Genomic DNA, 26,310 nt, shown 5'->3' on the forward strand with positions numbered 1-26,310 from the left:
GTCGACTTTTCCACAAGGTGATCAAGAATACCCATCTGCCGCGTCTGTGCGTGAAAGTATCTTGCAAACTCCAGCAATCTAATATAAAGCACTGAAGAGACACCACGGAAATGCAACAAGTCATTTAACTGGCCGGGGCTAGGGAAAATCTGGCCAGCGTTTGCCAAGAGCGTTTCCTCCCAGTTGGAGCGCTCCAGGCGCGGAGAGCAGGGAATTCACCATCCCCCACCAGCCGGAGCAGCCGATACTTTGGAGCTACCACGTGGGCTCCGGCCTCCCCGGGGCTTTCCGCTTCCGCCGGAATGGCTTTGCTACCGGAAGTGACGAACGTCGGTCCTCTAAACGGGTAGTACTGTCTGTTCCTCTCCACGCGGTGGACCTGACCCGTCGGCCTGAATTGCTCGTGCTGAACGATGCCGGGGAAACTCCTTAGTGACGCGGACTTGGACTCAGACACGGCCATGGAAAAAGTGGAGACACCGCGGAAGCAGAATGAGAAGGTGCCACCGAGGGTCGAGGGACCCGGAGCGCTGAGAGGAGCGGGGTACGGGAGCGGGGTGGGGTGCCGGACTGGGAGTCCCTGGCGCGCACGCGGACCCGGCACCTCCGGAGCCCGGCGTGGGGCTCGGCAGAGGGGGTGCCGAAGGGCCGTGCTCTCCGCGGGCGGTGGGCGCTCGAGCGGCCCAGGCCGGACAGGAGCTGGGGTGAGCGCCGCTCCCACGTGGTCCGGAAGTCTGGGCGGCCCGCAGCCGGGGCGCACTTGGCTCTCCACGGTTGGGCCCCACGTTGCTGGCTCAGGCTCTGACCTGACTCCGGGCGTGAGCGTGTGCGGAGGGAATTGTCGGTCAGGGTAGGGACTGAAGCTTTAGACTAGACTAGCGACACTTCAAACACACCTGCACACGTGAGCGGCGTCTGCAGTGACACTTGAGTAGTAAGGGAAGTACAGTTTGTTTTCCGGTCAGCAGCCTTTAGAAGATGAAGTATTCGGCTTAATGTCTACTGACTAGATATTCCGTGGAAATGTAAAGATGTATTGTGTGCTGATTTTTGATAGAGGGCAGGGTGTAGTGGGCTTAAGTTACCTTGATCGCTGTCTGCCTCTATACTGTTACTTCCTTAGTGATTTAACTTGTGACGATTCTCTGATGTGAGATAAGGTCAGTCAGTGAGAACAAAGATTGTCCCTGAATTCCTATTGTGAATGACTTAGAATTTCCTTTCCTTGGCTGTGTATGGGTCTTTTTGATGGGGAGCTTTTACAACAGCAATATTTTGGCGTTGTAGGAAGCCGTGGGAGCACAGACTTGTCCCCACAGGTGGGGAGGAAGTGGTCCTGGTTTACCTGCTCCGCATCAGTGAAGGTATTCAATTGTGGGATGCTCAGGTGAAGAGGGACTTGGCCAAACCCCATTACATTCCAGAGAGACCACTGGATTACGGATGAAAGAACTGAAGTCTTTTTTTTTTTTTTTTTTAAAGATTTTATTTATTTATTCATGAGAGACAGAGAGACAGAGGCAGAGGGAGAAGCAGGCTCCCCGCAGAGCAGGGAGCCTGATGTGGGACTCGATCCCAGGACTCTGGGATCATGACCTGAGCCAAAGGCAGACGCTTAACCGACTGAGCCACCCAGGCGTCCCTGAAAGAACTGAAGTCTTGTGGGGAGACCAGATTATTTTTCAGTTGTCTGAAAGATGATCAGTGTGGGAAAGATTACCCTCATTCATGATTTGAGAGCAGAGGAGGGGCCTGAAGTTTTAGGGGAGCTGATTTCAGCTAAATGTAATAGTCTCCATACTTCTGGGATTGGCCTTTCAGAGAGGTTTTAACAGAGGTACAGCACCTGTCTACTTGGTTTCAGTAATATTAAGTAATTAAAGTAAGTAATATGAAAAGTTGGAAGAGGTCAGACATTTCAGGTAGGAGCCATAGTCGTGGGTTTGGTTTGGTTTGGAGGTTTCACCCATTCCATTTCCTTGTAGTGGTGCTTCTCTCCTCCCCCATTAAATTAGATACATCTTTTTTACACATGGGGAGATAGATTGTGGGGTTTTGTAGATTTTTGGTTCATAAAATGTCTCTGTAAATTCATTTGCACTTGTCAGGTAGCCAAGACAGGTATTAGGAATCCCTGTTTTGCCTGTATAGACATTCTAGCAGAGAAAGAAATCTGTTTAACATTGTCCATCTGTGGACATATATGGCCTTAATACTCTATTAGAATAAATTAAGCTGTACTTGATCACTTTCTATAGTCCTACATATTTAATTTAGAGCATTTTGGAGCATCCCATGAGCCATTCCAAATCCCCTGTGAAAGCTTGACAACATACTCAACTAACATGAATTGAATAGATACCAAGAGGCAGTCTCTTCTAAGCTGATGAAATCATTGATATACACTGTACTTATTTCCATATAGCTAAGAAACGGTACTAAAAAGCATAGTGTTTTGACTTATTACAAGGTGAAAGTACAAATGTTGAAAAATGCCCCCAAATTGTGTTCTTCATAATTATGTGATCTTGAAGTAGTCCAGACTTGATGTATCATTTGTATTTTCTTTATTAATTTTTTAGAAAGGTAGAAAAGAGAAGCCAAAATCTAATAAGGCTGAAGAGGCAACGGAAGTAAAGGAAGAAGTTATTTCCCCCAAAGCTAAAAAAGTCAAAAAGAAAGCCAAGTCTAATGAGGTTGACATGAATTCTCCTAAATCCAGAAAGGCAAAAACGAAAGAGGAGCCATCTCAGGATGACATTATTTCTCCTAAAACCAAAAGTGTGAAAAAACCAAAGGAGTCCATTGAAAAGAAAGTTGTTTCTCCTAAAACCAAAAAGGTAATAAAAAGTGAAGAACCTTCTGAAGACGAAGTAGATGCTCCTAAGCCCAAGAAGATGAAGAAAGAAAAGGAAATGAATGGAGAAATTGGAGAGAAAAGCCCCAGACTGAAGAATGGATTCCCTCATTCCGGACCTGTTTCTAACTCCAGTGAAACCCCTGGGGAAGAAAGTAACAGCGAGTTAGAGCAGGTAGGGTTGTATTTTAATATATAGACTGTATCTTTCACTGTTGTTTCAGATGAATAAGTAGGTAATTGCTACTGGTATTATTTAAAAATGGGAGGGGTGTACCTGGCTGGCTCAGTCAGTAGAGCATGCAGCTCTTGATCTCCACTCTTTTTTTTTTTTTTTAAGATTTTATTTATTTAATTTTATTTTTAGAGAGAGGGAGAGAGAGCGCGAGTGTGCTCTAGCGGTGGGGAGGAGCCGAAGGAGAGGGAGAGAGAGAACCTCAAGCAGACTCCACGCTGAGTGTACAGCCCCATGCAGGCCCTGAGATCATGACCTAATGAGCCAGAACCAAGAGTCGGATGCTTAACTGACTGAGCCAGCCAGGCACCCCTTTACCCAGCTTTTTAAATATTAAATATTTTGGGGGCACCTGGGTGGCTTAGTCGTTAAGCGTCTGCCTTTGGCTCAGGTCATGATCCCAGGGTCCTGGGATCGAGTCCTGCATCGGGCTCCCTGCTCCGTGGGAAACCTGCTTCTCCCTCTCCCACTCCCCCTGCTTGTGTTCTTGCTCTCACTATCTCTCTCTCTGTCTCTGTCAAATAAATAAATAAAATCTTAAAAAAATATATTAAATATTTTTAATGCTTCCATAATCCATCATGTAAATATTTAGAATCACTTAATTCCTCTATTGGGCATTTAGGTTTTTTACTTTCAAATAATGCCACTGTGACCACTTTGTCATAAATGCTTGTTCCTTATTTTCTTTGGATGTATGTGAAAGATGTGGCTGTGGAAAAGGGTTAATGACTTGTTCAACACAGTAGTACAGTAGTGCCCCCTGATCTGACGTCTTGCTTTCCGGGGTTTCATTTTCTTTTTTTTTTTTTTTTAAGATTTTTATTTATTTATTTAACAGAGAGAGAGAGAGCACAAGTAGGCAGAGAGGCAGACAGAGGGAGAGGGAGAAGCAGGCTCTCCGCCGAGCAGGGAGCCCGATGTGGGGCTCGATCCCAGGACCCTGGGATCACGACCTGAGCCGAAGGCAGCCGCCTAACCGACTGAGCCACCCAGGCGCCCCCCAGGGTTTCATTTTTTTTCTTTCTTTTTTTTTAAGTATTTATTTATTTCAGAGAGAGATACAGAGAGAGTGTGAGCAGGGCAGTGGTGGGGGGGGCGCAGAGGGAGAGAGAGAATCTCAGGCCAACTCTGCTGAGCACGAGGCGGGGCTTGATCTCACAACCCTGAGATCATGAGCTGAGCTGAAATCAAGAGTTGGACGCTCAACTGACTGAGCCACCCAGGCGCCCGCTTTCCAGGGTTTTAGTTACTCCCTGTCAACTGTCTTCAGGAGCAGGTGATTCTCTTCCTGACACGTTGTCAAAAGGTTAATAGTAGCCTGCAGCTGCATCACAATGCCTGTGTCATTCACCTCACTTCATCTCATCACTTAGGCATTTTATCAGCTCACATCATCCCAAGAAGGGTGAATGCAGTACAGGAAGGTATTTTGAGAGAGAGACCACATTCATATAATTTTTATTATGGTATATTGTTATAATTGTTCTATTGTTGTTATTGTTAGTCTCTTACTGTGCCTAAACTTATCATGGATATGTATAGGAAAAAACATAGTATATATAAAGGTTCCATACTGTCAGCAGTTTCAGGTATCCACTGGAGGTCTTAGAACAAATCCCCTGTGAAGAAGGGGGGACTACTGTATATTGTGGGTATGGATGGCAATGGAATAGTTGTTGGTCGAGACTGAATCAGCCTTCACTAGCCATGCATAGTATCTGTACAGTATATATTTGGTACAGATTTTCTTTTCTTAGGGTTTTATAGATGATTATGATATATTTCCTTTTTGGATCTTGATTTACCTACCAGAGTTTCTGTGTCTTTTTGGTTGATTTACAAGAGATGTTTTAGAATTGGTTCTTTTGTTTCTTTCTCAGAAGGCTTCTCAATAATTACCGGTAGGGGTGAAGTTACTGATTTCTTTCTGTGGCCCTTTACTTGATAGGAAATACCTGTGGAACAAAAAGAAGGAGATTTCTCTAATTTTCCCATATCTGAACAGACTATTAAACTTCTCAAAGGTAATATTTTTGGAAATATTATATAATGTTAGAATATATATTTGGAAGCACTCCACTGTTTTTGTTGAGATAAAGGACAATATATGTGACCATATAATAAAGTAGATCCATATATACAGTATAGGACTGTACTAATGTTGGCTTTGCTGCCCCTTTTTCTTTAGGATTTTTTTTTTTTAAAGATTTTATTTATTTATTCATAAGAGACAGAGAGAGAGAGAGAGGCAGAGGGAGAAGCAGGCTCCCTGCTGAGCAGGGAGCCCGATGGCGGAACTCGATCCCAGGAGTCTGGGATCATGACCTGAGCCGAAGGCAGACGCCCAACCATCTGAGCCACCCAGGCACCCTTCTTTAGGATTTTATTTATTTGAGAGAGAGAAAGCGAGAGAGCACAAGCGGAGGGGGAGGGGCAGAGGGAGAGGGAGAAGCAGACTCCCCACTGAGCAGGGAACCCGATGATGTGATGGTGCAGGGCTCTGATGCAGGGCTTGGTCCCAGGACCGTGGGATCATGACCTGAGCCAAAGGCAGACGCTTAACCAACTGAACCACCAGGTGCCCCACTTTACTGCCTCTTAAATAGGTGATTCAATTTTATTCAAACTAGTATGTGTATTCAGAAGTGTGAGGACTGATTGCACTGGTGCAAATAAATGGTTCATGCCATGTTCATATTTTCTTTTTATCCTCTCCCACTTCATGAGACATCTCTTAATGATACCAGCCTTGCTCTGCACTCAGCCTGGCAGTGTGCTTGGGAATGAGCCAGGTAGTCACGGAAGCTTGAGTGGGTGTTTTCTGAATCAGTGTGGCATAGTCTGGACTGCAAAGCACCTGATTCGGGGCTTCTCTTGACCTACAGATGAGATTTCATGACAAGTGACTGAACTCTCAAAATAATATTTACTATAATTTGGTGCTTTAAAGTTTGTTGATATTCTGCAGTCCAGCAGATTCTTCACTACCAGAATACATTGGAACCTGATTTTGTAGATATTGAGCAGAAGGTAGAATTCCTTAATTCTGCAGGACCAGAAGCATGGCTGGTATTTTAAGAACTGCAGTGTCAGATAACATGGTTAATTTGTTCACAGCCCGTGGGGTGACCTTCCTGTTTCCTATACAAGCAAAGACATTTCACCATGTCTATAGTGGAAAGGACTTAATTGCACAGGCGCGGACAGGAACTGGGAAGACATTCTCCTTTGCCATCCCTTTGACTGAGAAACTTCAGGGAGACCTGCAAGACCGGAAAAGAGGCCGTGCCCCTCAGGTAACTATCTTTAACACCGACCTCAGGGGCTCCGTATTGCACAGGAGAAAAAATCTTTTACGCATTGCTTACATCATGTACTATAGTTTTTTACTGGGTTCTCCTTAAAGCCTTTTTTTTTTTTTTAATCTATTATAGATTTTTATTTGAAGCTAAAGCAGGATTATTCTTTTAAGATTGTTGGCCACAAACCCTATATATTTAAATATTATAATCTGTCTCATGGTTGTGATCACCTGTATTATTAATGCTCATTATGTTCCCTTCAACTCTCTTGATGTACCTGGGGCTTACAGGTTTGATCAAATGTCTGTTACCATTTTTACCTAGATGGAGAAAGCAGTTTTAGTAGAGAGGCATGAGTAGAAGGAGGGGTACTCAAAGAGGTGAAGAGGCCAAGCTTTCTTGTCAAGATGGTGCCCATTGGGTTCATTGCTGGAGAACCTGCCATTTGACAAACTGTAATCTCACCAAAATGCCTATGTTGTCATCATGGTTATGGCTTCTTGCACCTGACTTTCTGGCCCCACCTCACTTGTTTACTGGCCTGCCAGTGTCCATACTCACCCCTCATTCATTCATTGTTTATTGCTCTAAACAAATGCAGCATTAAACAAATGAATTATTCTAGCACTTGGAATTATTCCGGCTTGACACATAGTGGATATTCAGTAAATATCTGTTGGATGAATTTATCTGATGAATCAGTGAATATTCTGAAATCATACTTGTTTCATGCTGTTTCCCTACTTAAGGATCTATAGTAGTTTCATGTTGTATGTCCTATTGGGTCAAACTCAGACTGCTCTGGGATTCAAAGCCCCTCACCATGTGTTGGTCCTGCCTTGTCTTTGTTCTACATTCAATTTACTGTAGTGTAGAGGTTTAGTCTATTGGTTTTGGAGCCCAGCTGTCTGAATTTAAATCCAGGCTTTGCTTCTTAGGCTTTTGGCTCAATATCTTTTGTGTGTTTATTGTAGGTACAATTGTACAATATAATTGCAGGTGGGCCAATAACTTGTGAGAATTAAATCAGAATAATGCATAGTAAGCATTTAGTAGAGCCTGAGACAGTAAAAGCACAAAGATTAGCTAATGTTATCATCAGCAGTGTTACTCCTTGCTCAAATTGTTGCTTTCCTGGAATGCTATTTAAGTGGTAGCAGCTCCAGGAAACTCCCCAGTTCCTCTGGCCCACTCCGTGCAACCCTCCTGGAGCACCTCATGTTTGGACTCTATGTCCCTTCTGATTGGTAAGATCGTAAACTTTTCTTCTGAGTCGATTTGTCAGGGACTGTATTACATTTATGATCCTTCCCCACACAAAGTATGTTGCAAAGCATATAACAGATGTTTTGAAAATACTTGGTAGGATGAGTTGAGCCTTCTGGTGAATTCCAAATTTGTTAAGAAACAAATACTGCATAGTACTTTGAATTCAATGATGAGTTTCTCCTTTTCAGGTGCTGGTTCTTGCACCCACGAGGGAATTGGCAAATCAAGTAAGCAGAGACTTCAGTGACATCACAAGAAAGCTGGCAGTGGCTTGTTTTTATGGTGGGACTCCCTATGGAGGTCAGAGTAAGTAAATCCAAAGCCAACCATTGTTGGGTGCCCTGGTTGGATTTCTCTGACCTCGACATCTGGCTTTACCTAGTTCAGTCATTTTTAGTGGTTTTCTTTTGTCATTGTTTAAAGATGTTCAGGAACATGGTCCTACGTGATGATGTGTCAAATCCTATATATAGTTACTTGGATTTTTGTATTACTTACCTATGTTTATCTAAAGGCTGTAAAGATCTCTTACTGAGCTTAAGAGGATAAAGTCCACTTGGGCCCTTGGCACTAGAAAGTCATGATTCAGAGTTACTCTTTTTATCTGTCAAGGACGATGAATCTGCCTCTTTTGGGGTCTTTATTTCTTTCTTGCTGCAGGTGGGCCTTCTTTCCTCTGGGACCAAGGGCCAAATGGTGCAGGCTCCTATTGTAGGATTCCATTACCTACCAGTTCAAGACCTTGAAACTTTATTATGTAGAGCAGATAAATAATTCAGGAAAGGATTTAAGGCATTAAAAATGTTGCAATTGGCATGCAAGGCTTGTGATTATTTCTTCTCAGCTTTGGTTAAATGAACTGGGCTTTGGCATCAGAAAAGTGTATGTTTGAATCTAGACTCTGCTCACAGTGTGATTTTAAGTTCAAGGTGCTTGGTTTTTTTGCACTTTCATTTGCTCATGTGAAAAAACAAGGTTACTAAAACTCATCCTGCGAGGGTGTTGTGAGGATTCAATTGGCTAATGTATGTAGAGTGCCCAGTGTGACTCCCCACAGACTGCAAGGGCAGTTCAGTAAAAAGCTGCCTCATAAAAAAAAAAAAAAAAAAAGCTGCATCATTATCATCTCACCTCATCATACTGGACTCCGTTTTCCTGAACATCTTTGGACCTTCTCAAAATATTTACCCTTCTACCCGGTCTCATTCTCTCCATACATGCTTACCTTATATAAAGTTCTTCTCTAAGATTCTTGTTCTCACTTTGTGAAACCTTGACACTTTCTACCATGAAGGAAGTAATTTCTTTCCTGGTGCTTCCATCCCACACCGGCACGTTTTTCTGTTACATCACATAATACACAGACTGTCACTTCTTACCTGTTATCCCTAGATTATCTTGAGTTCCCCCTTGAGTATCTTTATCTTTGATACTTAGCATATTACCTTATGTTTTTAGTTAGTAAATATTTTAGAATAAGAATGTATTTAATTGGTACCCCGGACTAATAAAAGGACTTAAAAACCCTGCATATTTTATCACTGATGTTCTTTATAGTTGAACGCATGCGGAATGGGATTGATATCCTGGTTGGGACCCCAGGTCGTATCAAAGACCACCTGCAGAATGGCAAGCTAGATCTCACCAAACTTAAGCATGTTGTCTTGGATGAAGTTGACCAGATGCTGGATATGGGGTTTGCTGATCAAGTGGAAGAGATTTTAAGTGTGGCATACAAGAAAGGTAAGCTCCAAATTCATGGAGCTGCTGGAAGGGCTTAGAGGAAGGGTGGTGATTAAGCAGTCTTCTAAATGTTAAATGAAACCTTAAATTGGGGGGTGATTTATTTTATTTAGGAAAAATTAAATTTTTTTAAAAAATCATGATTTATGGGGCGCCTGAGTGGCTCAGTCAGTTAAGCAGCTGCCTTCGGCTCAGGTCATGATCCCAGGGCCCTGGGACCGAGCCCTGCATTGGGCTCCCTGCTCTGCGGGAAGCCTTCTTCTCCCTCTCCTTGCCACTTCCCCTGCTTGTGCTCTCTCTCTGTCTGTCTGTTAAATAAATAAAATATTAAAAAAAAAATCATGATTTACCACATAACTATAATGGGGACAATTTGGGAAAGTAAGAGAAGAAAAATATCATATTCTGCCAGCTTGGTGTGCTTTGCTTTTGGTCTCTTTCTTCCTGACTTTGTACTATTGTGCATATGTGCATATGTCTTAATTTTAATCTTATTATGCATATAAAAATTTGGCATAACACTCCATGAAGAGGTTGTGCCAGATTTAATTACATGTATATATTTTAATTTTTACATAATATAAATAAATCTGCTTAGAGACGTTTTTATGCAGATAGCTTCCTTCACATCTCAGTATTTGGAATTTGTGCTTTAGGATGGATGTCCAGTAATAAAATTACTGAGTTTAAAGGTATAAATAGTTCATGCTTCTCAATGTACATTGTTAGTTTTGCTCTCCAGAAGGGTTCTATCTACTTAAACCACCATTTGAGATATATGAAAATGAAGTTACTCAAACTTAAAAAAAAGAAAAAGATGGGGGTTGGGGAGCTTTTTAATACCTGACCTCAAAGAATGAATAGACTGGAATTCTAAACTCAAAAGACTGAGGAAATGCTAGAGAGTATAGATGAATATAGGATCTGTTCTGGTGGGGGTTTTTTTTATTATTTATTTTTTTATTTTTTTAAAGATTTTGTTTATTTATTTGAGAGAGAGAATGAGATAGAGCATGAGAGGGGGGAGGGTCAGAGGGAGAAGCAGACTCCCTGCTGAGCAGAGAGCCCGATGCGGGACATCCCGGGACTCCAGGATCATGACCTGAGCCGAAAGCAGTCGCCTAACCAACTGAGCCACCCAGGCGTCCCTGTTCTGGTGTTTATTGTAGGTTATTTGCTTAGTGATCTAAACTGTATGGTTACTGGGCTTGATGAACAGATGTTTTCCAGTTATGTCTCATAATGGACAGATATCCCTCATGGTTCATAAAGGCCAGGGGTCAGAAAGCAAAATAACTTCAAAGTACTTTTGGTGTTTCAAGTCTCCTTCACATAAATGACTTTGCCCACTAGGTATCTCTGTGTCTTTCATTTTTGTGCCATCAGTGCCTGGCTCGGCCTCATATGGTCACTGTAGCATGTTGATGGACTCTGGAAGAACTGGGTGAGGTAGAATACTGTGTAGGCTTATTGGAGTTATTCATACTGACTTTTTTCTCCCCAAAGATTCAGAAGACAATCCCCAAACATTGCTTTTTTCTGCAACTTGCCCTCATTGGGTATATAATGTTGCTAAGAAATACATGAAATCTACATATGAACAGGTGGACCTGATTGGTAAAAAGACCCAGAAAACAGCAATAACTGTGGAGGTAAGTGATTCATTCAGCTGCTAGAATTAGTAATAAATTGTATGTCATGTTTTCCCTGTGTCTAATGGTATTAAGATTGGCAAATATACACTGTTTTTCCAGATAAATACTAAATCCTTGTGAAGAGCCAAGTAAAAATCTATTTCTATTTGAGTTGTATGTGGTATCTGTGTTTTCTAAATTTCATTTCTGGTAATCTGATTTCAAAATCTTTTGGAATCTCTGTCTGAATTATGTAAGTAGAAAGAAATTACACCTAGAATTTAAACACTCTGAGGGCAACAGAGAAATCTAGTACTTTGTGTTGAAGCCATTTTCATTTTAGGGTCCAAAGCATAGAATTCCTTTCACCCAAGGAATAGACCTGCAGACCAACTGGCTAATCGCATTTTTAAGTGGATGAAAGGACAAAACATTCAGAAATTTTTCTCTTGTCAGCTACTTGGTTTCCTGTAGGAATCAAGAGAATGATGTTTCTTTTTCTTCATTTACTTGGTTAGTTCAGAAAGTAGAGGAGCTAGGGGCACCTGGGTGGCTCAGTCAGTTGAGCATTCGACTCTTGATCTCAGCTTGGGCTTGATCTCAGGGTCGTGGGTTCAGGTCCTGTGTTGGGCTCTGTGCTGGGCATAGAGCCTACTTTAAAAAAAAAAAGAAACAAAATAGAGGAACCAGAGAAAGGGGAACAGGTCTCTGCTTTTTCTTTTCTTTCTTTCTTTCTTTCTCTTTTTTAAGATTTATTTGTTTATTTCAGAGAGAGAGTGTGGGTGGGGGGAGGGAGAGAGAATCTTAAGCAGAATCCATGCTGAGGGCTGAGCCCAATGCAGTGCTCGATCTCACAACCTGAGCCAAAACCAAGAGTCGGATGCTTAAAGGTGCCCCGTCCCCCACTTTTAAAAAAAAGACTTACTTACTTAGTTTAGAGAGAGAGATCGAGAAAGAGATGGCTCTTTGCTTTAATGGTTTAGGTGGGGTTTTTTGTTTGTTTTTTTTTTTCCCTCCATACAGTGGTGGCATTTGTCTGCTCTAGTTAGGCTTAAACAATTGCTTCTAGCACCAGTAGCATTGAGCAGGTGATTTCAGGTTCCAGGTAAGCTATACTAAATAGATCTTTTTCCCTCCTTCATAAGCATCTGGCTATCAAGTGCCACTGGACTCAAAGGGCCGCAGTTATTGGGGATGTGATCCGAGTGTATAGTGGTTTTCATGGGCGCACTATCATCTTCTGCGAAACCAAGAAAGAAGCTCAGGAGTTGTCACAGAACGTGTCCATAAAGCAGGTTGGTCCTTCTCCCCTCTTTCCTTTAGGGAGGAAGCCTCTTTCAACTGATAGACCCCATTTACATGTTAGAGCTCACCTGATCTGTCAGTTCCTCTCCCAGGTGAGGAAAGGGTGGCTCAAACCCAAGGCTACACTGGCAAAGTGGGTTTGATCACTCTTGTCTGGTGTTCTTCACCTAGTAAGTATAGCTGGACATTGATTTAATGACCAAGGAGTGGGGGAAAATTTGAGGTTTGTCCATGTAAGGCACGTGTTTTTCCTTTTGCTTTATTTTCAGTGGAAGTATCACCAGAGTACATGTATCTTTCTAGGCCTAATGTGTGATGCTAAAAGCACCTGTATTGTTGCATCTGGTATTCTTAGGCCAGTTTATTCCTTTGGCAGGATGCCCAGTCATTACATGGAGATATTCCTCAGAAGCAGAGAGAAATCACTCTGAAGGGTTTTAGAAATGGTGATTTTGGAGTTTTGGTTGCAACCAATGTTGCTGCTCGTGGGTTAGACATCCCTGAGGTTGATCTGGTTGTACAGAGTTCTCCACCAAAGGTAAGTGTTCTGTCCTACAGTTTTATTTTATTTTATTTTGGGTATGAAAAAAATGGGAAGTTGTATTGCTTACTTTCATGTGGTTAGTAATAGCTATCTCTTGAGTGCTAGGATGCTATGGGCGATTTTAAGAACAAATCTCTTTTGAGATCCTTCCCTCAGATCTGACTGTTGAGTGGAAGCGTGGTCAGTGGCCACAGGTTGGAAGGATGGTTTCTGGTTGGAGGGAGTTTGGTAGGCTCGTGCAGGTGGTGTAGTTGTGAAGTAGACTTTGAAGATGGGTGGGACTTAGGCAGGGTGGGGGTAGGATAAACTCACGAGCTAGAGGATAGAGAAGGGGAAAAAAGGCCTGTAGTTAATAGTCGCCGTGGTTAACACTCCTTGGCTTTGTGGGTGATGGGAACTCTGAGGGAGGGCCCTGAAGCAGAGGAGACGTGTGGACGGTGCTTCGTGTAAATAAACGTTGGAGAAGGAGCCTGTTCTGTTCCCATCACTTCCAGTGTGAGGACCCCATCCCTCAGGATTAAAAGGTTGTTTACAATGATAGAAAAAGCTCCCTGACTACTGTGGAGGCTCCAGTTGTTAGAAAGGCAGTCCGGTGGGTGTGGGACATACGTGCTGTTTCAAGGGGCCTGTCCAGTATGATGGCCACGCCACGTGTAGCTGTCGGGCACTGGGAATAGTCGGAGTGACACGTGTGCTCCCAAGTATAAAGGGCACCTTGGATTCTTTTTTATATTTTAAACTTTCCGTTATGTACGCTGGATTTTGCAAGACTTACAAAAAATGTAAAGTATCTCAGTGATAAGCTCTTCCCTGTAGATAGCATATTGAGGTGATACAACTTTTAGATATATTGAGTTAAATAAAATATATCATTAATTTAACCTTTTAGCGGGTTACTGCAAAACTGAAGACTGAAATTACATACGTGATTCTGTAGCACGGCACTATTTAGATGATGCTTTTTGCACATTTGCCCATAGGATAGGGACCACTGTTCTAGAGATTTTTAAAAATTGTGACAGTTCTTTATTTTAGAAATGCTGGGGAACCTCACTCTCTGGGTATGTAATATAACCACAACACTTCCCTCTGCATAGACCACTCAGGTCTTTGTCTCTTTTTGTTCAGTGTCACTCATGTATTTTACTTCATTAGGATGTGGAGTCCTACATTCATCGTTCTGGGAGGACGGGTAGAGCTGGAAGGACGGGGATTTGCATCTGCTTTTATCAGCACAAGGAAGAATATCAGTTAGCACAAGTGGAGCAAAAAGCGGTAAAACTGTTTTCTTAGCCTTCACTCAGCAAATGTTGAATTCTAAAGTCAATCTTTGTTTTTTAAATTCAGTTTCTATTAACTTTAAATTGTATTTATTTCTAGCATGTGGCCATAACTGAAAGTTTGTTAGATACATGTTGTTTTATACATTGTCCTACAATATAAAGCCCATTTTGAAATAAGTTTACATTTGAAAGCAGTGGTTTTGTTTTCCCATATTTACAATCACGTGGGCTATTTTTATGTTTGAACGGCAGTTTTCAGACAATAACATGAACACACCCCAGATGTTTTAAACCTAGGTTAGGGAGTTTTAGGAATTGCTTAAAAACCAAAAAGATAGGGGCGCTTGGGTGGCTCCCTTGGTTAAGCCCCTGACTCGGGGTTTCCGCTCAGGTCATGATCTCTGGGTCCTGGGATCGAGTCCTCTGTTGGGCTCAGCGGGGAGTCTGCTTCAGGATTCTCTCTTCCTCTTGCTCCTCGCCCTTCCCCGCCGCACACACTCGGTCAAATAAGTAAATAAATCTTCAAAACAAAACAAAAAAACCCAAAAGGATAAATTTAAAAGGGAGAGAGAAGACTGATTTTTCTGACAGATTAATCTCTCCTCTTCCCTGTTAGCTGACTGTACTTGGTGACTTGCCTAAGGAGAAGGATAGGGGGCACTTTACCATGCAGAAAGCAGGCAAGCACTCCCCGGCAGGGTGCTTGTGGTTAACATCAGGGATTAGCATATGCCTTGAGAATGATGTGATGAGACAGCATTTGCCTCTGGCTTTCTTCCCCCAAACCCATAATTTCAGTCTAAGCATGCAAAAAACCCAAGACAGCCTCACAGCGAGGGACAACATTTTACAAAATACCTGACCAGCAGTCCTTAAGACCAGCACTCTTAAAACTGTCAAGGTCATGAAAAACAAGAAAAGGCACAAACTGCCACAGATCAGAGGAGACCAAGCACACATGATAATTGAATGTTGTGGTGTCACTGGAACAGAAAAAGGACATTAATAGAAAAACTAGTGAAATTTGAATGAACTCTAGAATTCAGTTAATAGTAATGTGGCAGTGTTGGTTTCTTAGCTATGACAAATGTACTGTAGTAGTAATAATAGGGAAACTTAGTACATAGTGTACAGGAACTCTGTAGTATCTTTTTTTTTTTTAAAGATTTTATTTATTTGACAAAGACACAGTGAGAGAGGGAACACAAGCAGGGGGAGTGGGAGAGGGAGAAGCAGGCCTCCTGCTGAGCAGGGAGCCCAAGGCGGGCTGATGCGGGGCTCGATCCCAGGATCCCAGGATCCTGGGATCATGACCTGAGCCAAAGGCAGACGCTTAATGACTGAGCCACCCAGGCGCCCCAGGAACTGTGTAGTATCTTTGCAACTTTTCTATAAATCTAAAACCATTCTAAGATAAAAAGTTCTTTTTTTTTTTTAAGTTTATCTTTTAAATGTATAATAAATATGTTTGGTAATATAAAAAAATTAGGGATTTAATCTCAGTGAAAACAGTTGATGGCCAGATGGTACATTAAACTATGGCTCATTTTCTTGTAGGGAATTAAATTTAAGCGAATAGGGGTTCCTTCTGCAACAGAGATAATAAAAGCTTCCAGCAAAGATGCCATCAGGTATGTTTCCCACCACTGCTGTTCCATTTATTGCCTGACTTTGTGCAGTAATGAGATTTGGTCTTTTAAATTTTATTTATTATTTTAAATGATTTACAACCTCCTTGTTATAAAAATACACTATGCTGAAGTAAAATTTTACAAAATAAAAATCCTGCTTTGTCCTCATCCTTACCCAATCCTGTTCACCAGAGGAAACCACTATTAATAGTTGGGTTTGTCTTGGGCATTTTAAGAAACCGTATGTTAGATATGGTGTGGGTGCTTCCCATGTGAAGACAGATTTTAGGGTCAGAGATTATATTCCACATCGTCATCAATCTCGTCCCCCAGCTGGTAAGAATGAGTTGATTTTTTTTTTTTTTTGAGTTGATTATTTTTTTAAGGTACCTCTAGCTGGTGAGGATTAGATTAACTAGCAGTGTTTGTCACTGGCATTGGGGGCAAGAGAATTATTTTGTGGGATTGTGCTATAAATTGAAGGATAGTTAGTTGTTTAGCATCTCTCGCTGTGTGGTATTCTGGGCGGCAGGGGGGATTGGTATTATGAAAACCAGAAGGTCCTGACTATTTTCCAAATATTTCCAAGTGGTGACCTACATCCCCTGCTTAAGAACCACTGAGTCTGAGCATCATTTTAGGCTGTTTTCCATAATTATTATAAATATGTGTAATGCTTATCTTAAAAAATAGGGGGAGGGGTGCCTGAGTGACTCAGTCCATTAAGCAGCCCACTCTTAATCTTTGCTCAGGTCTTGATCTCAGGGTCATGAGTTCAGGCCCCACATTGGGCTCTGCACTGGGCACAGAAATGAGGGAGTTTATGATTAGAGGAAATGCTAGATATTAACATATTAAAAGCTCAAGAAAGGCCTCCAAAGGAAAATAATTTAACTCAGTAATTTTCAAATTTATTTTCACATGGCATACTTTAAGTATTCTGTAGACAGGGTTCCCTGTGACACCAGTTAAGGAAATTCGGGGTTATGTGGCCAGGAAGGAGAAAAGAGACAAGCTGCCAAGAGATGTCCTGTAGGGGGGCAGCCCTTCCAAAAGAGGCTCCCTCATGTGGCCTTGTTTATCCTTGTCCTGGATGACCTCTTGAAGATGTGACATTTATTACCACCAAGATAATTCCCTAACAAATGTGTATTCTCATAAAAAGTCCGTATCATTTTTAACCTGATTTGGAAGTCTTTTTTCCTTTTATTTCAGAATGGAAATAACTGTAGTGTTTTCTGATTCTAAAAGTAACACATGCGGGGCGCCTGGGTGGCTCAGTCATTAAGCGTCTGCCTTCGGCTCAGGTCATGATCCCAGGGTCCTGGGATTGAGCTCCGCATTGGGCTCCATGCTCAGCGGGGAGCCTGCTTCTCCCTCTCCCACTCCCCCTGCTTGTGTTCCCTCTCTCGCTGTGTCTCTGTCAAATAAATGAATAAAATCTTTTAAAAAAATAAAAGTAACACATGCTTATTGTGAGAAATGTTCAACATTTATTAACATCACTTCCAGTGGCAGCATGGACTTCCGTTGTATCTGTTTCATGGTTTATTTAACCAGTCTGTATTGATGCACATTTTATACTCTTTTTATGTCATAAATAACACTGGTGAACATCTTGGTATTTGTTCTGTTATTTCCTTGGGATGAAACTTTTTTTTATTTGATAGTAAAGTCAAATTAGATGCAATCAAAGGAATGGATTTATTTCCACAGAAATGTGATGATTCCATCTGTACGTTGCATCAAAATGATGTATTAAGATATCTGAAAGATTTGAAGTTACTGATTTATCTTGAGATGGTATTGCCTTGAAAACGCAGTCTGTCCACTTCTGTCCTTTCTCCTAACCAAATATACTCAATCACACCATAGGCTTTTGGATTCTGTGCCTCCCACTGCCATCAGTCACTTCAAGCAATCAGCAGAGAGACTGATAGAGGAGAAGGGGGCCGTGGAAGCCTTGGCAGCAGCCCTGGCCCACATTTCAGGAGCCACATCGGTAGACCAGCGCTCTCTGATCAACTCAGACGCGGTAAGGCTTCCTGTCAAACTCTGACCCTTGGTGTTTTTAGTGTGAGCAGGATTTGAAAGGGTTCAGTTAGACTTCTCAATTGTTTTGACTTTTGTATGAAGGTAGATGTACGTAAACAAATCCCATAAAGATGGAAAGTAGATTCGTAGTTTCCAATGTCTCTGTTGAGGGAGAATGACATTGAGTGCGAGTGGGCATGTGGTTTCTTTTTGGGGTTGTGAAATGTTTTGGAATTTTAGATAGTGGTGATGGTTGAAACTTTGTGAATATACTAAAAATCCCTGAACTGTAAACTTCAAAATGGTGAATGTTATGGTATATGAATTATATGTCAGTATTTTTAATCCTAAAAAAAGCCCAACCCTATAAACACATAAATGCATATGATACATTTAGCCAGTATACCTAGAAACTTAGAAAGATATATGCTTTTTTTTCCCTTTTTTTTTTTAAATGAAATTTTTGAGATAATCGTAGGTTTACGTGTAGTTGTAAGAGATAACACAGAGAGATCCCATTTATACTTTGTCTAGTTCCCCCCTCATGGTAACATCTTGCAAAACTGTAATATCACAGCTGGGGTGGTACTAACATTGGCACAATGCATCCATCTTACTCAGAGTTCACCAGTTTTACTTGTACTAAATTGTGTGTATGTGTTGGGGGTGGAGGAGAGGTATAGGCTTTTAGGAAGAACTTTACTGGAAATATTTTAGAAACATGAGGGTAATTTTTTTATCAGTTAGGTTTGTTTTTGAGACTAATTTTTGTTCCCCTTTCTTCTGTAAGGGCTTTGTGACCATGATCTTACGATGCTCAATTGAAATGCCAAACATTAGTTATGCTTGGAAAGAACTTAAAGAGCAGCTGAGCGAGGATATTGATTCCAAAGTGAAAGGAATGGTTTTTCTCAAAGGAAAGCAGGTAAGGAATACCTCTGTTGTGACCTTGCTTAATGTGGATGATAAAACACCGAATGGAGGCTTCTCCCTGTTCTGTGGGGATGCAGCATCTTTTTGCTCTCTAGATCGTCTTCTCCGGGCATGTCATCCATGACCTTCAGTTTGCCACTAAGTCACTAACAGCTACCCCATCTGTATCTCTACCCTGAACTATGCATGCAGTGCCGGACATGAATATCCCGCTCCTTCCCTGACGATTTCTACCCAGATGGGTTATTAAGCAACTGAAAATTATTCAAAATTGAATTCAAAATCTTTAATTCAAACCTGAAATTTAAAATCTTGCCTTCCAAACCTGATGTTCTTTCTTCCGCGTCCTGCTCTCAGTTAATGGTATGCACAAGCCCCGCAGTTCTCAAACATTTTGGTCTCCTGACCCCTTTACATTCTTTTTTTTTTTTTAAGATTTTATTTATTTATTTGAGAGAGAGAGAATGAGAGACAGAGAGCATGCCCTTTACATTCTTAAGACCAAAAACCTTTTGTTTATGTGGGTTAGATCTCTTAATGTTTACCCTATCAGAAATTAAAACTGGATCTCTAAAACCTAAGCATGTCATTGCATTAGCCATCAGAGCAGTGACACCATCACATGTAATACAGTGTCTGGGAAACCCCACTGTGTGCTTATGGGAGAATGAGAGTGGAAAGGACACCTAACGTGTTAGTGTTGTTATGAAAATAGTTTCGACTTGGTGGAACCTCCCCCAAGATCTCAGGTTTCCAGGGGCGCATGAACCACTGGCCTAGTGAACCAGATCAGGTTTATCGCCAACTCTGTGCATGTCTGGGTTCATCTCCTTAAGCAACTCCACATACTGCATGGGTTAAAGGCTCAGCTTTCACACAGAGGGTAGGAGTCTTCACGAGCTGGCTTCTACCCCCCGACCAGCTTCATCTCTGCGTCCTCACCGCGAGTACCCTCCACTCCAGCAGTGCCATGCACAGCTTGCCTTTCTGTCATCCTAAATGTATGCTCAACCCAGTGTTTATGGTCTTTCTTTCTTCCACGTTAACCTTTATGACGTGGCTTGGCCTTAAGTCTCCCTGTGACGCTTCCCTGGGTATACAGTAAAGTTGGGGGCATTTTTATGTGGACCTCAGAGTTCTTAGGGCATGCCTTTATTCAGTTAAATTTTACCTTACCACATGTGCTTGCTTACTGACTGAGCCTCAAGAACACTCTGATGTACTCATGGGCAAAAACTATATTCTAGTTATCATTATATTCCAGTTGAGTGCCTGGTGTTAAATATATGTGGGGCGCCTGGCTGGCTCATTTGGTAGAGCAAGCGACTCTTGATCTTGGGGTCATGAGTTCAAGCACCACATTGGGTGTAGAGATTATAAATAAATAAACTTAAAAAAAAAGTGAATGAAGATTCCCAGTAATTGCAAAATCCATCAGTACCTGATGCTCCCTGTGGTTATAATTGCGTGAATTGGGTGGAAATGAGGTGTTCCTCATAAAATGTTTTAAATGAAGGCAGCCAGGGGAGAGGAGTGCCTGTGTCAGTTGCAGGGGTAGTTCAACTACATTTGTGGAGACCAAGAAATAGGATCTCCTTTATTGAAGGTGATGGCACTGCTTCTGTAAAGTGTTTAAAAAAAAATTCTTTTTTTTCTAAGATTTTTTTTGGGGGGAGGAGCAAGAGAGCATGAATGGGGGTGGGCAGAGAGAGAGGGAGAAGCAGATTCCCCGCTAAGCAGGGAGCCCGATGTGGGGCTCGATCTCAGGACCCCAGGATCATGACCTGAGCCGAAGGCAGACACCTAACTGAGCCACCCTAATTAGGTGCCCTTAATTATTAAAAAACTTTTTTATAGCAGGATGAACTGTGAAAAACTAGAAAAGTAACAATAGAAGATCATTTATTTTGGGGCGCCTGGGTGACTCCGTTAACTGTCCGACTCTTGATTTCAGCTCCAATCATGACCTCAGGGTCATGAGATCAAGTCCTGCATTGGGCTCCATGCTGGGTGTGGAGCCTGCTTAAGATTCTCCCTCTCCTTCACCTATTGCCCCCTCCCTCCCTCTCTCTTTAAAAAAAAAAATAATTTATTTTCTACATTTAGTTAGGTCATCATGAAGACACTTTTTCTTATGGAAAGCAGTATATTTTAATGTAGACCATTGGTTTTGGAGCCATACTGACCAGGTTTTTAAAACCTGCTCTGCAGGGCACCTGGGTGGCTCAGTCATTAAGCGTCTGCCTTCGGCTCAGGTCGTGATCCCAGGGTCCTGGGATCGAGTCCCACATCGGGTTCCCTCCTCGGCAGGAAGCCTGCTCTCCCTCTCCCACTTCCGCTGCTTGTGTTCCTGCTCTCGCTATCTCTGTCTCTGTCAAATAAATAAAAAAATAAAATTTAAAACCTGCTCTGCTTATGAGCTGGGGGCCTTGGACAAGTCAGCATCTCCAAACCTCTGTTTCCTCAGCTCTAAAATGTAGCTAATAGCTACTTGAGGAATTAGCAAAGTGTGATAGCCAAGAATGATCTCTAATCAGTTCTGAATCATTTTGAGTCCCTTTTTTTTTTTTGAGGATATTTGAGTCCCAAATATCCTTGGGTTTTTGCTGTTGTGCCTTTGGGAGGTATAACGTATTGGTCTTGGTCTAAAGTTTGTTAAAAATTAATACCTGGAGTCTTTGTTTCTGATTTTTAATGTAATACTTGGTCTTTTGGAATATCACTTAACGTACACATACAGTTCTGGTGAAAGGCTGGGTTAACTTGCATTTGTTTTGATTTCTAGGGTGTTTGCTTTGATGTCCCTACTGCAGCAGTAACAGAAATACAGGTATTATTGTCTCCTGGATTTTGAAGTTAACATATTTAAATTATCAAATGTTCATTACTGGGGCGCCTGGATGTTTCAGTTGGTTGAGCATCTGGCTCTTGAATTGGGCTTCGGTCATGATCTTGGGGCTGTGAGGTAGAGCCCCGTGTCAGGCTGTGCACTCAGCTCAGAGTCTGCTTGGGATTCTCCCCCACCCCCCGCTCATGCTTTCTTGAAAGAAAGAATCTTTTTTTAAAAAATGTGTTCATTACTGAAAATACAAAATAATGGAAAGGGAAACAACAGCTCTAGTCCCTTTTCTAAAAGACAATTAGAATTAATGAATTTTAGTATTTTTTCTCCTAGCCTTTTTAGCCTTTTTTTTTCTAGCCTTTTTATTCTGATAGTTTTCTTACTCAACCTGCCTCTTTTCCTTCTTTCCTTTCTTGTGCACAACATCTAGCTTTTTCCCCTGTGTATGTTGTATGAGGTTTACATAGACATTTTTATTTTTATTATTATTTTTTTTTATTTTTATTTTTTACATAGACATTTTTAAAATTGCTATGTCTTCATTCAGTACTGCTGTGAGAAATGGGTTTGTATATGGTATATTTGCGAGTTTTACTACCTGATAGCTGTGGATACCCTGTACTAATTGAATTGAATAAATGATACAGTGATGAGGGTACCTCTCATGGTGAAACTCTCTTAAACTGTCATGACTGGCTTTTGGGGCATGAAGGTTGTATTTTTTCTAACCAGTGACCTTTTAAATACTAGGTTATGAGTCAGGTTTTTCATTAGAGAAAAAACAAAAAAAAATGGTCTTTCTCATGCTTTTTAAAACCGAATTCAATAAAAATCAGAGTAGGTAAAAATAAACCATTTCTGTGCAGGAAAAATGGCATGATTCACGGCGCTGGCAGCTCTCGGTGGCCACGGAGCAGCCGGAGCTGGAAGGACCACGGGAAGGATACCGAGGCTTCCGGGGACAGCGGGATGGCAGTCGAGGCTTCCGTGGACAGCGGGATGGCAGTCGAGGATTCCGGGGACAGCGGGAAGGCAACAGAAGCTTCAGGGGACAGCGGGAAGGAAATCGAGGCTTCAGAGGACAGGGATCAGGAGGTGGCAACAAAAGTAACAGATCCCAAAACAAAGGCCAGAAGCGGAGTTTCAGTAAAGCATTCGGACAGTAATTTGAAGTAGAGGATTTATGCAGCAACGTGGAACTGAACACTGATTTTCATACAAGGTGGAAAGCACATGAGTTTCCTTCCTGACCACTTGCCTTGTCCCCATCTCTTCCAGAGAGACAAGCTCTGTGGAAATTATTTCATCTGATATAATCACTTGTAACGATTGGGACTTCTGTATCAGGTTTCTCTTTTGAAAAGATGTATGAGTTCATTACATTTTTATTCTGGTACATTGTCTGTAGATTATAAGATAAAAACCAAGCATGTATTTGCCCATACTTTTTAAGTTGACCTGGCTCTGTACTTAAATGGTGTCCTTCCCTGAATACCTATGGGGAAGGCAGCGGTCTCTGGAGAGGCGCTCTGCACAGTCCAGGCTTGGCTCTGTAATTGGCATTCCTCAGCCACCTGCCTAACAGTGACTCATGTGGTCCTGTAACATGTCTTCGGAGAATTAGTACTGAACCATGTTTTGAAGCAAGGTTTCAAACTTAGCTGGGAGGTAATGCATTTTATGGCAGCATATGCTCTAGGTTTGGAGGATGCTGATACATTTGATGGGAGACATATAGACTAGCCATGGTTATGTACATTTTGATACATTTTTAACTTCTTTAAGGTGATTCATGCTTCAGTGAATTCTTCACAGATTTTATCTATCTCTATATAAAAAGTATTTTAGTAAAAAGCAAGTGTCTTTAAGGAATTCCAAATGTATAAGATGGCCCCACAACTTTCTTTGTAAGTAAAGAGGCTGAATAATAATAGGCGCTTGATGATACTGTACTCCACTTCCTACTGGAGGATAAACATTATTTACCAAGAAGGATTTAAGGGAGTGGGGTGCGGAGATTTGCATTGCTGACAAGAGTCAGGAAATCCACTGAAAATGTTTTTCACATGTGAGAAGGAAACCTGTCTCTCTTGAGAGCAAAGAGAGGAGCAAGTGAATGCAAGCAAGATGCATGATAAAGTACTCTTTTCCTGGTAAAAACAGCAGGTCATTAATGTTTCTAGAGTATCAACTTCTAATGGGTAACCTGGGGTTCTAGGTAGAATGATCCAGTGTGGTTTCTCAGAGGCCTAGTTCCTATAGCCACCGTATAGGATCTGTTTCTGTAAGACTGCTATTCCATTGAAAGGTTTTAGCCACTTAGACTTCCTTTTAGGACAATCTCTATATGGTTATTTTAAGTTGTTGCTTTGAGGGAACTGAAGAATTTAATATAGCCCCTGGCCAGGTAACTCTTGAGTTCTCAAATATTCCCGCCAAACTTCTGCACGGGAGCTTAAAAATGGCATTGTTTTCTTGCCTTAATTCCTAGAAATTCTGTATTGGGAATCTCAGGGAATAAACTGATAGGAGAAGTTAAAATACATGGCCCTTCTTTGATTATGTTTGAACAATTGAAATCTTTCTAAGCCCTGGTTTCTCTCACTGGATCGGGTCTTTTTATCTAACTGTGACCTTGCAGTAGGGCGTTCAGATAGCCAACTCAACTCTTTGACGCTTGAGGCAATGTCCTTACCCTGTTTGGACTTCAGTTCTGTCAGTCCTGGATGTTTCTCTGTTTTCAGAAATCCTCTTGGCTTTTCTTTCTTAATCCATTTGTCAATTTTACCACTTTTCCTCCCGCTCCTCATGGCTTCCCATCAAGCCACATGGATTCAGGAGAAGTTGATGACTGCCAGCTCATGTGCTGTGTAGATTATAATTTATTAGATTCCGGTTTTGCTCAAGTACTGAGCATATTTTAATAACAACCAAGATATTTCACGGTTTGGATAGGAATGGATACCTTATCAAGCAGATTGAAAGGGTGCAGTACCTGTCCTTTAGGAAGGAGCAGTTAAAACCTTCATGTGGATTGTGGATTAGCCTATAGAAAAATAATCAGAAATCAAGAGTAAGGGGAAGATTAATGGGAATTTCACTCTACACAAAGAAAACATGGCTGTTTCAATAAATGAAGTTGAACTTCACCTGGATCTTGGAATCCACACCATATTTATAAATCTATAATCCAGCTGTTACTTGATTTTAGTGGGCGTCTCAGGCTAGCCTGGGAAATGTGGTTTTTACTATTTTCTACAGAGAAAATATTTTCCAATGTATCAAACTCAATGAACTTATAAAATACAATCCATTTTTATGTTGGAGCTATCTGCGCAGCAGTTTCTTTACAATTGTACATAAAATGCTTTTTCTGTAAAATTGAGTTAATGTATGAAATACTGCTTTATGCCAGAATAAAGATACTAGTATTTCCTATTTATATTTTTGGTGGCTTTTTTCCTAAAATGGAGATTAGCTTGAAATTTTTATTTTAAGAGTAATTAAATTATGAGTGTAAAAATCCAAACAGGAGAAAAGGTAAGTTAACAGTCACTCCCTATCTAACCTTTTTTGTGAGCATCTCTTCCAAAAATTCATTTACAAAATTTTAATCATTAAGTTTTGTGAATTGCTTTTTCCTTCTCCACATGTGCACGCTTTTCGGTAAGTACAGATCTTACATTTCTGGTGACTACATCGGATCTCATAGTATAGTATGCCACTATCTACTTAACCAGGACTCTAGATGGCCATGTTAGTTATTTACAATTTTTCACTATTATGTATAAATAACTCTAAAATGAATGTCCTTGTATAAATCTTTGCCTACTTGTCTGTCACCTGGAAATGTGTAAGATCTCCCTGGGACAAAGCTGAGGAAGTAATCCTGAGGAACATTAACACTTAAAAGACAGACATGTAATTTCATTGATTCCTTAGAATAATTCTGTTTCCCCCAATGGTAACATTTTACATAACCATAGAACAAGGATCAAAACCAGGGTATCAGCATGAAAGACGTTATCCCGTGGATACTTCTTTACACTGCTTTTTTTCCCTTTAATGGCATATCCTGGAAATCACGTCAGGTCTTAGAAATCTTAACTCTTTTTGTTTCGTAACTGCATCGTACTCCATTGTGTGGAGCACTGTAGTTTATTCAACCATTTTCTTACTCTTAACTGTGGGCATGTAGATTGTTGCCAGTATTTTGCAGTTACACAATGCTACAGTGGGGAACCTTGTGTATATGTATTTTTGTACTGTTGGAGGTGTATCTTCATGGTATATTCCTGGAAATGGGATAGCTGAGCCAAAAGGTAAGAGCATATGTAGTTTTAAAATTTGACTTTATATGTAGTTTTATTATATGTTGGCAAATTTCCCTCTAGAAGAGGAATTCCTGCCTTGCCACTTATTTTGTGAAGAAGCCAGGCCATTTGTTTTGTAGATTCTGCCGCATTCTGAATTTTGCTGATGCATCTCCATCTGTCATTTAACGAGCTCTTTTACCTCCTGTATTTTTTTTTTTTTTTAAAGATTTTGTTTATTTATTTGACAGCACAAGTAGGCAGAGCAGCAGGCAGAGGGAGAGGGAGAAGCAGACTCCCCGCCAAGCAGGGAGCCCAATGCGGGGCTCGATCCCAGAACCCTGGAATCATGACCTGAGCCAAAGGCAGACGCCCAACCAAT

General features: G+C 41.4%; 1 protein-coding gene across 1 annotated transcript; it reads left to right on the plus strand.

Moving 5' to 3' along the window:
* Nucleotides 1-312: 312 nt before the first annotated feature.
* LOC118018061 (nucleolar RNA helicase 2) lies at nucleotides 313-25,049 on the plus strand. The gene is made up of 15 exons (XM_035016541.1): nucleotides 313-500; nucleotides 2,583-3,032; nucleotides 5,044-5,119; nucleotides 6,213-6,391; nucleotides 7,855-7,972; nucleotides 9,224-9,409; nucleotides 10,916-11,061; nucleotides 12,189-12,338; nucleotides 12,725-12,886; nucleotides 14,048-14,167; nucleotides 15,733-15,806; nucleotides 17,682-17,841; nucleotides 18,631-18,765; nucleotides 21,559-21,603; nucleotides 22,482-25,049. Exons 1-15 carry the CDS (start codon nucleotides 414-416, stop codon nucleotides 22,779-22,781), a joined length of 2,388 nt encoding a protein of 795 aa, XP_034872432.1. The 5' UTR covers nucleotides 313-413; the 3' UTR covers nucleotides 22,782-25,049.
* The last annotated feature ends 1,261 nt before the right edge of the window (nucleotides 25,050-26,310 follow it).

The sequence above is a fragment of the Mirounga leonina genome, unplaced genomic scaffold (assembly GCF_011800145.1).
Source record: "Mirounga leonina isolate KUSES-001 unplaced genomic scaffold, KU_Mleo_1.0 Mir_106, whole genome shotgun sequence".
Lineage (NCBI taxonomy): Eukaryota > Metazoa > Chordata > Mammalia > Carnivora > Phocidae > Mirounga > Mirounga leonina.